The sequence below is a fragment of the Diospyros lotus genome, chromosome 2, assembly GCF_014633365.1.
Source record: "Diospyros lotus cultivar Yz01 chromosome 2, ASM1463336v1, whole genome shotgun sequence".
In the NCBI taxonomy this organism is placed as follows: Eukaryota; Viridiplantae; Streptophyta; class Magnoliopsida; order Ericales; family Ebenaceae; genus Diospyros; species Diospyros lotus.
This window is the reverse complement of record NC_068339.1, coordinates 40,538,986-40,552,326: the sequence shown is the minus strand read 5'-3', so window position 1 is coordinate 40,552,326 and position 13,341 is coordinate 40,538,986. Positions and strand designations below refer to the sequence as shown.

The following is a 13,341-nucleotide window of genomic DNA, read 5'->3' as shown; positions in this document are numbered from 1 at the left end:
CTTTTCAGTATAGTTATTTAAAAAAAAAAAAAAATGGATTTTTATCTCTCAAAAATTCACAAATACTATCCATCTCTCCCACAGAATGATTTGAAAAAGATTTATGCTGCTAGGTGTGAAAGACTTAGGCTGTTGATGCATAATAACATTCCTGAAGATATTCGTTGGCTGATCGAAGCAAAAGTTCGATTAGCTGGTGAAACTTCACCGAGTTTTAAGCACTTTCCAGGTTTAGGGAAGAGTAGTTTTTCGAAGAAAAGAAGAGCGAAAAGAGTGAATGGTTGTTACAAATGTGCTCGATGGACCTGTAACACACGATGCAAATCTGTGGGGTTTACGTCCATAAATCGAGAAGATAAAATTAGTTTCATAAAGGATGGACTGAGTAAGGAGTCTTTGGATGATATCCGATTGACTCTTGAGACGCATCCATGTGGAATAGTGCAAAGAGAACTTCTTGCTTTATGGACCCAGTTCAGAAGTGACCACCAACGCTATAGTCTTGGGAATCTGACTAAAAACGACCCTGTTTGCCAATCTATAAGAAAATTGGATGGGAAGCTTATCCCCGCTTCATAGAAAGTGTTTAAGCCGTTTCTGGACGTAAAACCAGAGGAAGATGTGAGCCACAATCACAACTACTTATACATACGCATGATTTTTGTTTGTATTTATTTCTTGTTGAATTGTTGTATAGCTACTTTTGATCGCTAAATCTCTTTCCAGGGCATACAAAAGGAACAAACATGGAAGGTCAGTTAGTTCGTCGAATCAAAACCATATGTGTACTTTGTGGCTCTCAACTTGGGAGTGATATTTGTTACGCACTTGCAGCAAGCGAACTAGGCAAAAAATTAGGAGAAAAAAAAATTAATTTGGTATATGGAGGGGGAAGTCGTGGATTGAATGGTTATGTTTCACAAGCTGTACATCTTGGAAATTCATCTGTGGTAGGTGTAATGCCATTCCCTTTAGCTGAACCACATATTTCTGGGATTACACGCGGTCAACTTATAGAAACGACTTCTATGTCTGAGCGTATGGCTTGTAAGATTTATCAGTCAGACGCCTTCATTGCTTTACCAGGAGGTTTTGGAACACTTGAAGAAATGTTTTGTATAATCTCCTGGGCCAAGAGTAATCTCCATACCAAACCCATTGGACTTTTAAATGTTAACCATTTTTTTGATGGGTTGCTCTCTTTTCTTGATCAGGCTGTGGATCAAAAGTTCATTTCTCTTTCAGCAAGAAAGATTCTCATTTTCGCATCCACCATTGATGAGCTGCTAGAAAAATTACACACTTATGTTCCACAGCACGATCCTTATGAGCCTTGGATAGACTGGTCTAAGGCAATTAGTAACAAGCGCCAAAGGGGTCCGATTAATTTAGATTTATCACTGTGAGAAATGCTCTTTATTAAGATGGCTGAGTAAGGAGTACTTTTTGTACTCTTGAGACGCATTTTAAGTATTGAACAACTTGCAGGATTTTTCTTGGTTGTGTTCTTAAAAAAAAAAAAAAAAAAAAAAAAAAAACTGTGGAATGTTGTTAGGCAAAGTCTTTGATAAGATGGCTGAGTAAGGAGTACTTTTTGTACTCTTGAGACGCATTTTTTTTATCTTATGACTTGCATGGAATTTTTATTTTGGTGTGAAAATATAAATATATATATATATATATGGTATGCTCATTTGTTGTTTAAGTTTTAGCAGTTCACAGCAAATCTATGGACTTGTGGAGTTACAGGTATTCCTAACAACCCTAGTTTATTACTGCAATTCAAGTTGGGGGGTGTAAGGTCTAATTATGAATTATCTGGTTCATATTTAACTGTGAGTTTGCTATTGCTAGTTTGTAGTATTGTGTGATTTTGATTATCTTTATCTGCTCTTATTAAAAAAAATAAAAAATAATAATAATAAAAAAAAAAAATTATGTGTTTTAAATAATGCTATTCCTAAAGCTTGAAGTTATGCACTGATAGCCGGTTAAGTTTGCAATACAAAACATGAATGCATTGATTTCTTATTTGAAAACGTATATGCATTAGAATAAGTAATTTGCATTCATCGGGGATTCAAAATTTAAAAATTAGTTATCGGTCATAAAGTCAAAGGTAACAGTAATTAGCTGATTAGTACACTGTATGATCTCTCAACAAAAGTGGAGACTATTACCCAAGTGAGTGTTTGAGCCTAATAACCGTTAATTCTGAGTGAAATAACACTTACTCTAAATATGCTTTATTGTTTATCTTATCTTTTCAATGGCTTCAAAACATCAATTCGCTTTGAATGTCTAGTATGATAACGGATAAGTTTGACTGGTTTCAAACTCTGAATTAGATGACTGAGTATCATCGTTTTGTAGAAGCATGATAGGGGGATCAATTTCTTTCATTTTGAGCTTATTAAACCTTTTTCTTTCTTTAAATTAACCTCCTTTGGTAGCCCTTTTGAGCCATTTGTAGTACAACTTTCTTCGCTACCTTCGTTTTACCCAAAACAATATGAATTTTGACCAACCTGGTGTGTTTTGGGGAATTAATCTGTCTATCTATTTTCATATTTAAAGAGAAAGAAAAAGAGAAAAGAGAGAAAAAAAAAAAAAAAAAAAAAAGAGAGAAAAAAGAAAAAAAAAAGTAAAAAAAAAATGGGGCAACTTCTCTTAGCTATTCAGCATAACTGCTTAAAAAAAAAAAAAAAAAAATCCCGACACACACACTTTCCATAATCTACCTTTTCTTTGACAACCCGTATTAACCTCATAGCCCCATTACAATCCAGTCTGGTCCCATTTTATGCTATAAATCATGTGATCTCAGAATTCGAGTTTGGAGTAGGGAATCATGTTTAAATTCAGAAGTTACTCATCTAGAGCATTATTCCAATCATGAAGCTATGTCAATTTCCTTGTTCTTTCATGAAAATACGTTCCTTGTATTTGGGATGACACTGAGTTTTGAACTTGTTCTGCATTTACTCTTATAACGGTGCACCCCCTTGTGTGTACACCTGAGAAATCCTTTTTATTGGAGGGAAAATCCATAGTGAGATTTGAGTCAAAACTTCAAGAGAGTAAGTCTGTGTGTTGGTCATCCTAATTGCTATTCCTGAGATTGTATGATCTTTAACCAAAAATCTGATTTAGAATGCTAAATTATTTATTCAATTTTATGCATTTCGATTTCAAATTTGAAATTTTTACATTCATACAGTTATTAAAACTTGGCATGTGTATAGTCTGATTGCTAAGGGACTAGCAATGTTTAAGTTGGGGGGTATGATTAGTGGTTAATTTTGTAAAAATTTTGTTATAATTATACCCTTCTTTTGATCTTAAAAATGGTTTAAATTAGATATTAATATATATTTTATGGTTATATGCAAGTTTAAATTGAAAAATGAATGAAATGAAATTTTAAAGTAAAATTTAATAATAATAATAATAATATATAAAATTATATATAATACATATACATCATTATATGCATGCATGTAATATATATATATAATATAATCTAATATATATATATGTGTGCCATGTGTAATACATATATATAATATATAATTTATTAATAACATTAAATTATTTTTTTTAGGCATGAAGAATTCAAGCCCATGAAGATTTAAAGTCCATGAAGAAATCAAACCCATGAAGAAATCAAGCCCATGAAGATTTAAAGTCCATGAAGACATCAAATCCATGAAGAAATCAAGCCCATGAAAAATTCAAATCCATGAAGAATTCAAGCCCATGAAGAATTAAGGCCCAATTTGAGCAACCCATGGAAGATATTATTTGGAGAAGGCCCAAGGATTATTTTTAATCCTAATAAAGATTAAAAAACCAATTTATAGAAATCTATTTTTATTTTTTATGTGAGAGCTTTATTAGGTATGTTTTTTAGCTAAAATCCATTTAACTATTAGGTGGATATTATAGCTAAAATCCATTTAACTTTATGAGTGCTTTATTAGGTATGTATTTTAGCTAAAATCCATTTAATATTAGGTGTGTATTATAGCTAAAATCCATTTAACTTTAAGTGTGTGAGTGCCCATTAGATATAATTATGTCTAATTGAATAATTGAAATTGTGTGGTTTGTATTGCATCTTGTGGCCTATAAATAGCTCACTTGATTGCATTTGTAAGTGTGATTATTATTCTTGAATCAAAGTTTAGTTATTTCCTTAGAATTCTCTCTTTGAGAATTGCTTTTGTTCTCTCTCATTTTCTTTAGTATTTTCTCTTGTGATCTTACTACCTTCATTTCTTTCTTCTTTTAAATTCTTATGTCATTTATTATTACTTTATTATTCACCGCCTAAATGGACGGTTAGTTTTAGCCTTTAAATTTCTGTAATTTTTATTCTTGTATTTTAATTGTTCACCGCCTAAATGGACGGTTAGTTTATGCCTTTAAATTCTTGCAATTTTAATTCTTGTATTTTAATTATCTACCGCCTAAATGGCCGGTTAGTTTCTTCTATTTTAATTCCTGTCATTTAAATTCTGTCATTTAAATTCTGTTATTTAAATTATGTCATTTAAATTCCTATCAATTAATTTAATGGAGATGAGTAGCTAAATCTAATCTTGGGTTAAGGCAAGGACAGTGTCCAACGCCAATGATTCCCAAATAAAGTTACGCTTTAAATGAGTAACATTAGTTTAAACTTCAATATGAGTGTGTTTTGATTATTGAAAAATCACTAGGTTTGGATTGGAGCGTAAGCCTAACTTAGAGCTTTCATGTCATGCATGAGAGTTACTAGAACTGGAAACGCTATCATACCCAAACCCGGATGATTAATTTAGTTGTTTTGTGTATTAATTGTAATTGAATTTATGGTAGTTTCTTAACTTAGAATCCCGCATATCATGTATGGGGATTGCTGAAACTAGAGCTATCATTATCTTTAATTGCATTTAATAACAAACCCTCATATCTGAAATTAAATTAATGTTGCTAATCTTTTATGCTTAAATTTGGGAATCAACGGGTTGGCACTGAAATTGTCTTAACTCAAGTACTATCCAATTTCATATTCTCACGTTCAGTATTTATTTCAACTTCTGTCTTGTTTTATTTTCTAGTATTTGTTATCTAAAAAAAATCATAAAAAATCATGTTATCCATCCTCTAAATGCGTGTGTGTGTGTGTGACATTCTTTTTCTTTTGCCATAAATAAATCTCTCAGTGGACGACCTGGACTTATCCAGAAAGTATAAATTTAAATTTGGACTACAACTGCACTCGTACACTGACGAGTATAAACCTCTCGCCTAAATAAATAAAAAATATATATATAAAATTTTTATTGTGTTTTGTTTTGTGTTTTAAATGCAGGGTGAGAGTGCAGTCAGTTACGTATCGCCCCGGGAAGGCGGGGTGTTACAGATATAGATACAAATATCACTTAAAATTTGTCAAAAATTCTTTTCATTCCTATATTTGCTCACTATGAATAGGAGTCAAAATAAATATTAATTATACATCATTCTTTACATTATAAGCTTTGGTTTATAACGCATACATTTTAAAATATACAAGGGCACTAACTCTAGATACATCATGAAGCCTTTTACTCGTACCCTCAAAACTACACCCATGGATATTTGAAGCTGGGACATCTTTGTACACATCTATCCAAAACTCGCCCCAAATAATTATTTTTCTTTTTCCCTGAAATGACAAAAGAAGCAAGAGTGAGCCACAAGGCTCAGCAAGTATATAGCAATGGGAAATTATGCCAAGATCAATATATGAAGGCATGAATAACCAAGAGCCAAGGGAAACTCACTACCCGACCATTAAACCTCAATTGAGTTCATGCCTTCCACGCTGGACAACATCATCTCCCAAGAAATTATAATTCATTACGTTTTATTAAAACACATTTTTCAAAGTAAGCTATAAGGCTCGGCAAGTATATAAAAACAACGAAAACTGGATATGACCAGACTTATCTCGAACATCAAGCATAAATGACACATCAATCCATGCCTTCTTCATTAACCATGATTCAATTTATATATGTCATACTTTCATTTCTTACCAAAAATTCACACACTTTACCATGGGAGATAACAAAGACACCAATTTCCTCTTTCAAGCCATGGTCATCAATGTGCTATGCACCCATCCATCATCATGCACATGCATCCATAATAGTGAAACCCACGTGGCTCCCAAGGCCGCCACTACCATGCATGTATGCATATATCATGAAAGATACTCATCATTCAATTTAATGACATGCCTTTATAGAATCATTTCATACTCATGTCACAATTTACAAGGGATGCAATACACATACATCACAATAGCTCAATAAATCACTACATCCATGCAAACACATATATATATACACATATATGTCAAACATCCAATAGGCAATCCTGGCTTGAGCACACCTACCGGGTTAATGACCACTTCTCCCACGTCAGTCGCTCATAGGGTACCCATTTTTCACACATGCAGACTTAACTGCCCTGCCAAAATAATAATAGTGGCGCAAATTATAATATCAAGCATGCATATGTAACTTCAAGTACATGCCATATCATGAGTGAACACCGTAATACATGCAAGCTCTTTACACATAGTGTGTACCCACGGCTATATATAATACATGCATGCCCTTCTTTATACTATGAGTGCCCAATGGTAATTACCATGTCATACTTAACGTATTTCATGTATGACACGACCCCACCATCATGCATCCAATTCAAAATCATAAGACATATTGTGGATAATATCCTTAGTGTTTTATGGATGTATTTCCTTCTTCGAAGACTCTTTTCTATCATGAAAGATCTTTTAGGACATTACTAGTCACTTCTTAATTTAACTCAAGCACACATGTAATCACGTTATCACTTCTAAAGTCCTATTGACTCAACTTGCATACCCAAATGGTTAAGTGGATCCAACATGATTATGACAAGAAATTCAATCATTTAAATAGGTTCCATCACGAAAAGCAAATTCCCATCCATTGGATAACAACTTATCTTAACAATCATGCTTAACTTGGATTGGGAAAGCCTTAACCAACTCAAATAAAACCCAAAATATATGATATTATATATCAAATCAAATTCCTCGAAGTCTAGTTTATGGTGCTTCAAACGGATCACAATTTCTACTTTTACATAAAAAATTATGGGCAAAATAGTGTAGCATGTGCAGTGATGTCAAAACACGGCCGAGTCCACTTGAGGGAAAACTGAGTCGACTCACCATAAACCGAGTCGACTCCACTAAGAACGGGGAATAACGGCCAAAAGAAATTGGCTTCGGCCAAATTGACTTAACCCACTACAAGTCGACTCGACGCAACCCGAAATGCACGAAATAAGCACAAACCACCCAAAAACTCCTATTCTAGCTTCCTAACCCACAAATGCCATTCCGCGCGTGAATAAAATATGGGGTAAACAAGCCCCAACGAAACCATCAACGGGATACCACAATGACTCAAGAAGAGACCCACAACTTGAGAAAAATATGAAAGACTTAGCAACCATTGGCAAAGGTGGTTCTCACCACCACAAGAAGAGACTAACTATGAATATATATGCATCACTTTGCAATTGAAAAAGGTTTCTTTAGAAAAGAACAAGGAAAAAATGAAAGTTGCATAATATATAAATAAAAGTGCGAGGAGAACTTGCCTCATTGAAGCTTGAATCGAGAAGAAAAAGAAGAGCCTTCTCAAAGTTGCAAATCCCTTCACCTTTGAAGCTTTAATTCATCCAAGAATAACGGAAGAAGAAGAAGATGATGATGGAAAAAGAAGAAAGAGAAGAGGAAGAAAGTCACGAGAGAGGGAGAGATCAGGAATGAGGAATGGAGAATTAGACAAAGGCATGGAGAGGTAAGGGAGAAGGAGTGGTCTGCCAACTACTCTGCCCTTTACTTTTACCATTTTGCCCTTCACAACACACATATACACAAATATCTAAAGCCCAATTTTTCCATTTTGCTTCATTTCCATTTCTTTTCTCTTTTTTTATCCAACCCAATTATACAATCCCTTTTTTGCCTTTCACATTTCCCACTCTTTGGACATTTCACATTTTCATTTAATTTAAAACACAATTTTGCAATTAGGCTCAAGCCCAACCCATCAACCCACTCATATTAATTAGTCCAACTTATTAATTAATACATACACATGACTAGGCCCAATCAAAATCATTCCCATTTACTTAAAGCACAACCCACTAATACATAGGCTTAGGTCCAAATGGGCAACCCAATCCATTAAATTACACATAATTTACTTATATATATTTTTCCACATAAAAATATTTCTTAACATTAAATTTAATAGGGCAAAATTTCCAATGCAGATAAATAAATATTAATAACTTCTAGACCCACTAACAAGTCATTACAGTTTCTCCCCTCCTTCAAAGAATTTGGTCCTCCAAATTAAGACTTGGTCATATACACAGTTGGGAAGGGGATGCCTCATCTCAGCTCAACTCCCAGGTAGCTTCGCCTGAACGAAAATGCCGCCACCATGCCGTTACATATGGAATCAACCGACTCCTCAACGCCTTCCTTTTATAATGCTCAATGGCATTTCTTCATATAACACCTCATTCCCGAATTTAATAGTCTAATAGTTACCCATATGCTGAAGACCCAACACATACAATGACTTTTATGGTAGGTAACTTCCTTGTCAACACATGGGACTCCATTATGGTAGGCAACATGTGTAGGCAACTCCATTATGGTAGGCAACTTCCTTACCATAAAAGTTACCACTTCCTTGTCAACACATGCAGCACTTTATGCATACTTTCCAAACCAGGCTAACTCATACGCCAAACATCCAATTCACTCTAAAATCTCAAAGGATCAATGTAGCGGGGACTAATCTTCCCTTGAACTCGCAGTTTGGCATGCACCCATCCTAGGCATTGCCCTCTACCATGACGATCTTTAATGGTAACTTCAAGTCACGATGACTTCTATTCGAGTAATTCCCTTGCCTATCTTGGGCCGCCTTCATACGACTGCAGTGGTTCAGATCTTTTTTTATATTTGTTCAATAACTCCAAGTCCCAACAATGCCTAATATTCGACCTCCTCTCAACACGGAGGTGATTTACATGGCTTGCTATAAAATCAAACACCTCTCAAGATGACTTATATCTAGTGCTAGAGTGGTAACTATTATGGTAGGCAACTTTTACCAACTACAATTAATCATCCCAACTACCATGGGACTTCCTTACGTACACTCCCAACATATCCTCTCATATCTGAATAATCCTAACTGCCCACCTGACAGCTGCAAACAAAACACAACACTGGACTTCAACCTGGACCCTAAGGCATAATTGATATTTTACTCTTAAGATTTAAAAGAGTTTTGATAATGACACAAATTATGAAAATCAATCTTGAAATCTAAAGGAATAAGCTTGAGTGTTTAAATTCAAAATCAATATCATTTTGATTATCTCAACTTGCTTTCAAAAGAAACAAAATTAAGAGAGTTTGATGATTAAGAATTTTATGTTTGGAATCTCACTTATATCAATCAAGTGTTCTTCTACATGTTATTATCTTTTTCTAAGTGAATAGTCGACTAAGAGTATTTAATCCGTCAACTATACATAGCATCTGTCGACTATGTTCTGTGTATTTACCGACTATTAGTGTTTTTTTATTTGCTTCTATCGACAGAAGCATTGTCTCTGTCGACTACCAGTAAGTTTGTTTTTTATTTTTTGTCAACTATGTCTTTGATCTGTCAACTAAAGCTTTGGCCTTGTTGACTATCTTGTGTTGCTGTCGACTAAGCATATGGCTTTGTTGACTAAGCGTATTTGTCGACTAAGAGAATGCTTACTTCCAATCTGTCGACTAATGATCTCATATGTCGACTATGTTTCAATTTTGTGTTGTTTATCTATCAACTAATCATTTTATCTGTTGATAGTTTGTTTCACAGATCACCACAACAGCTAGTTTTTGGCATATTAAATGCTCGCCAAACCACCCATAACGGTCCAATTTTTAAATTTATCCACCATAAACTATAAATAGGTGGTTGAAGATGCATTGAAACCTTCTTGGAACATTTATTACTCAACAATTGAGCATTCAAGTGTCAACGTGCTTTAAATTTTTCTCTCTCATTGTTATTATCTTTGTGAGGCTTTGTATCTAAATTGTAATATTCATTTCAAGTCTTTTATTTTCTAAAGAGAGAACTTGTAACTAAGAGTTTCCACTCTTAGATTCTCTTATCTCATTGTTTTGAGTTTTTACCTAGTTATAGCTAGAGGGCCTACGAGTGTAGGAGGGTTGTATGTTTTTTTCCTAGTTGTGGACTAGAGGACCTGTTTGTTTAAGTAGGGGGTTTTATAGTGAATCGTTTGCAATATCTTTAGTGAGAAGCTAAGGTAGTGGACTAGGTTTGGAAATCTAAATCACAATAAATTGTTGTCCCCTGTTATTCATTTTATTTTTCCTTTCATCTTCATCGCATTTTAGTTCTCACTCTCAGTTTATTTTACATTACTTTGTATCAATAAATTTTGTAAACACAAGTTTTTTTTAATAACCCAATTCACCCCCCTCTCTTGGGTGTTGGTGCCATTGCTACATTTGTATCAATAACGCCAAATGTCCTTCAAACCCACAAATATGGCTAATACCAAAGCTCATGCCATTCGACATTCAGGTTGTTAAAGAGGGATTTTGACCCATGTTCCCAGTCACTCAAGACAACAGAGCAATGATGCTCAAAATCCCTCTTTAACAACCCACAATAACACCTTGTTGTCTAAGATACTTCTTATATCTGTAGTGATCATAAATAATGATCACTTCTTTATTACTCAAACCTTGGCAAGATCCACAAGGAGAATATTTCGTTCGACCAAAATTTGCATTTGTTACTCATAGCATACATCTTGGGATTTCCCAACTTGGACAAAGTAACCCTTAAATACTCCTGGCTAGTCTCCTCACTTGACGAGTATATCCCTATATCATTGATGAAAACCATAATACCGATTTTGAGTTGACTTACCTCCCCGTCTCACCATTCACTAATACTCTCTCAACCATATGATAATCTTAGATAATGCCCCGCCTCAACAGAGATCCCAACAATCATCCTCTTACAGCGGGGTTCTTATCTGTCATGGTCACTTAGTCCAGGCACCACCATCCATGCACACCCTTACACTAACATATTTTCTCATTTCTTTATGAATTGATCCATGATCATCTAAGTGCTATTAATATATAATAATACCACGCATCGAATTTGACTATACATACATACATATATATCTATTGATTGCATTATTATTTAAATGGTTTTAGAAAACCACACTCAACAAAAACACAGTCGACAAACGAAGGGAAACAGGCGATTGTTCACGACCGGTTGACAGCTCCTCACCATCGGTCAATAGTTGTTATGCTGAAATAGGCTCCCACCTTATTATTTTATTTCCCTTAGCTTTTCATTAGCCTTCAGGATCACATTACATTTTTTTTATAGGGTTTAGCTTAGTCTAGGTTTTACATATATACGTACGCGTGCGCTCATACGGTAACTCTTGTTCTTTCTTTTTCCTCTAATTCGCCATGCACATTCTCATCCTAAAACCAAACTAGAAATTCAAGCGAGTAATTACACGTGCCTCTCACATAACTCTGCAAATGTTATTTAATTTTATTTTTTAATTATTTAATTATTTTTTGAATTTAGCGGCAATTTTGAAAAACTGTAGCAAAATTAAATTTTTTAATGAATTTTGAGATAGTTTTGAAAAACCACTGCAAATGTTAAATTATTTTTTTTTAATTATTTAATTATTTTCTAAATTTAGTGACGATTTCTCAAAAAAAAGCCTCAAAATTATTTTTAATTTTTAATTATTAAATTATTTTCAGAATTTAACGGTGATTTTTTGAAAATAGTTGCAAAATTAAATTTTTTAATGAATTTTTCTGCGATTTTTCAAAATTGCCACAAAATATCGTGTTTTGTGACAATTTTTTAAACTGTCACAAAAAAAACTGTTATAAAAAATTAATTTGTTTGAGGTGTGTTCCTTAAATAAGAACCAATAAAAGAGATACAAAATAAACTACAAAGAACATAATTTAAGAAATATTCCTAAACAAATAACAATAAATCAATGGAGCAAGACAAATAAATTAAGGAATAAACATATACTGATAACAATAAGTTAAATGAGCATTAATTAAACAAATATAAATAAATGATAATAAATTAAATGAACATGAATTAAAAGAAACTATAATAAAGAAGTTATGAATTAAGTACAAAAATTTAAAATGCAAGAACCATAAGTTAACAGAACATAGTTAAAATTAATACTGAAATAGTATGAGTAGAGATAAAGATATGGGAAAAAAAAATGACAAACTTCCCTTTTCAAAGAATACATCAATTTTTATAATTTGGGAAGATAATAATTTGATTTCTCATTTATCATAAGAATAAAATACTCTTTGAAATCTTATTTTGTAAAAAATGCTAATGACTTGCTTTTAAGCACACAGATTTAAGAATAGTTAGTTAGCATTCTTTTTGGAAATTGCTAAAGAGATTTTATGTAAGAGGTATACCTTAGGCATACGCTACCTAGGATGCACACTTTAGTAGATCATCTTTGCTAGAATTAGTGTTAGGATTATGATTCAAAATGTATTTTTTATATATAACTGATATGTGCTGTTATATATATATTTGGGTTTCATTTAACTAATGTTTAATTGGATACATGATTAAATTGATGATTATATTGTGAGCTATTTTTGCTGTTTATATTCTGGGCCATTAGCCATTTGGGCCGAGATTAGTTTTGTGCAGCAAGCCCATCTTTCATGTGGCCCATTTGCTTTGCCTAAGCCCAGCCGATTGCAGCAGCTATTTAAGGGCAGCTTCTTGCCCTAATCTCAATAGATCTGCAATTCTCTCTCCCCCTTGAAACCCTCTGTTCAGCGCTTTCGAAGTGAGACTCTCTCTCGCTTGTGAATCATTCTCTTGTTCGTTTGGCTTCGATTTATTGGTAAGATCACGGTAAGGTTGTATTGCTTTAAATCTCTGTTGTTGAATCGCCTGAAGCGTGAGAGATTTGGTATAGCTGATAGTTCAGATTCTTGACACGATCTTGAGATCGGTAGAACAGATTATATACTTGTTCTTGTATTTAGATTCTGATTTCAGTTGATGTATTTGCAATACGTTTTTGTTCTTCTTGTGATCTTGTAATCTGGTTGTAACCAAAAGCTATTAGTGGATTGACTAGAGG

At 33.5% G+C, this 13,341-nt stretch overlaps 1 protein-coding gene across 1 annotated transcript; it reads left to right on the top strand.

Annotated features, from left to right (window-relative positions):
• The first annotated feature begins 746 nt into the window (after positions 1-746).
• On the top strand, positions 747-1,406 carry LOC127794162 (probable cytokinin riboside 5'-monophosphate phosphoribohydrolase LOGL10). The gene has a single exon (XM_052325092.1). It carries the CDS (start codon positions 747-749, stop codon positions 1,404-1,406), a length of 660 nt encoding a protein of 219 aa, XP_052181052.1.
• Positions 1,407-13,341: the final 11,935 nt, after the last annotated feature.

Bases quoted from the DNA above. Each gene is read 5' to 3' on its own strand.
- LOC127794162 (XM_052325092.1), top strand. From the start codon at position 747: ATGGAAGGTCAGTTAGTTCGTCGAATCAAAACCATATGTGTACTTTGT.